This window comes from Limulus polyphemus, unplaced genomic scaffold (assembly GCF_000517525.1).
Source record: "Limulus polyphemus unplaced genomic scaffold, Limulus_polyphemus-2.1.2 Scaffold6300, whole genome shotgun sequence".
NCBI lineage: Eukaryota > Metazoa > Arthropoda > Merostomata > Xiphosura > Limulidae > Limulus > Limulus polyphemus.
This window is the reverse complement of record NW_013671910.1, coordinates 42771-44578: the sequence shown is the minus strand read 5'-3', so window position 1 is coordinate 44578 and position 1808 is coordinate 42771. Positions and strand designations below refer to the sequence as shown.

The 1808-nt window shown below is 32.1% G+C and overlaps 1 protein-coding gene across 1 annotated transcript in view; it reads right to left on the bottom strand.

Annotated features, from left to right (window-relative positions):
- The window catches only part of LOC106473588 (transforming growth factor-beta receptor-associated protein 1-like), a gene marked incomplete at its 5' end in the record, with an annotated part of 46525 nt that overhangs the window by 3682 nt on the left and 41035 nt on the right, over nucleotides 1–1808 (bottom strand). Inside the window, one exon of the mRNA XM_013934273.2 lies at nucleotides 765–955. Coding sequence (XP_013789727.2) covers nucleotides 765–955 — 191 coding nt within the window. The remainder of the gene's footprint in view (nucleotides 1–764; nucleotides 956–1808) is intronic.

Genomic DNA, 1808 nt, shown 5'->3' with positions numbered 1-1808 from the left:
AATAGAAGTGTGACAGTGTTCTAGTGTTGTTATAACTAACCAAAGTGGTTAATTGCCATATAGATACAAATTAGAACTATCCTTGCCATGACTTTAACTGTTTTAGAATAGAAGTGTGACAGTGTTCTAGTGTTGTTATAACTAACCAAAGTGGTTAATTGCCATATAGATACAAATTAGACATATCCTAGCCATGACTTTAACTGTTTTAGAATAGAAGTGTGACAGTGTTCTAGTGTTGTTATAACTAACCAAAGTGGTTAATTGCCATATAGATACAAATTAGAACTATCCTTGCCATGACTTTAACTGTTTTAGAATAGAAGTGTGACAGTGTTCTAGTGTTGTTATAACTAGCCAAAGTGGTTAATTGCCATTGACCATATGGACACAGGTACCGCATTATATTTAACTTCACCTTTTGCAATTAATCAAGTAAATGATTATGCTTGCTGATGATCAGTGTCCAGGCTGGTCACTGAGTGAACAGTAAATAACCTCAGTAGTTTGTTAACTATGAAATATCCAATAAAAGATACTTTTCTTGGTAACTTAAATTTTTTCTTTATCCTCCACTTTTTCTGTTGAGTGTTGATTTTACAGTAAAAAAAAAGTGTTATTACAAATTTTGATGGACAAAGTGTTTAGTAAAATAAAATGAGATGTTAATGGTTGTGGGACAAATCAGTTTCTGTTCTAAACAACTGTTCATTATTTTAGTTACATCTTCAGAGAGTTAAGTTAACCAATGAATGAGATGATACCTATCATCTGTCAACACCAAAACATCCTGTTCTATGTGGATCTTGGAGAAGCGAGTCTGCAAGTTTTCTCCACGAGCAAGAGCACTTTCAATTCTGGTGGTACAAAGTCTGTGGAGAGAAGTTCTTAGGGCCTTATTCAAGAACTGGTCAACAATAGCTACTGACCACTGTTCAGGTATGAGCTGGAGGACCTAGAATCAGAATATGCAAATTTTACCCTTAGAATAACAAGCTCTGATATCTTATGTAACAATAGTGTTTTGTCTTCTTGATAACAAATGTCTTACTTAACAAGTGTTTTGTCTTCTTGATAACAAATGTCTTACTTAACAAGTGTTTTGTCTTCTTGATAACAAATGTCTTACTTAACAAGTGTCTTGTCTTCTTGATAACAAATGTCTTACTTAACAAGTGTTTTGTCTTCTTGATAACAAATGTTTTACTTAACAAGTGTTTTGTCTTCTTGATAACAAATGTTTTACTTAACAAGTGTTTTGTCTTCTTGATAACAAATGTTTTACTTAACAAGTGTTTTGTCTTCTTGATAACAAATGTCTTACTTAACTTCTGTTTTGTCTTCTCAATAACAAATGTCTTACTTAACAAGTGTCTTGTCTTCTCGATAACAAATGTCTTACTTAACAACTGTCGTCTTCTCCATAACAAATGTTTTACTTAACAACAGTGTCTTGTCTTCTCAATAACAAAGGCCTTTCTTAACTTCTGTTTTGTCTTCTCAATAACAAATGTCTTACTTAACTTCTGTCTTGTCTTCTCAATAACAAATGTCTTACTTAACTTCTGTCTTGTCTTCTCAATAACAAATGTCTTACTTAACAAGTGTCATCTTCTCCATAACAAATGTCTTACTTAACAACAGTGTCTTGTCTTCTCAATAACAAAGGCCTTTCTTAACTTCTGTTTTGTCTTCTCAATAACAAATGTCTTACTTAAACTTCTGTTTTGTCTTCTCAATAACAAATGTCTTACTTAAACTTCTGTTTTGTCTTCTCAATAACAAATGTCTTACTTAACTTCTGTTTT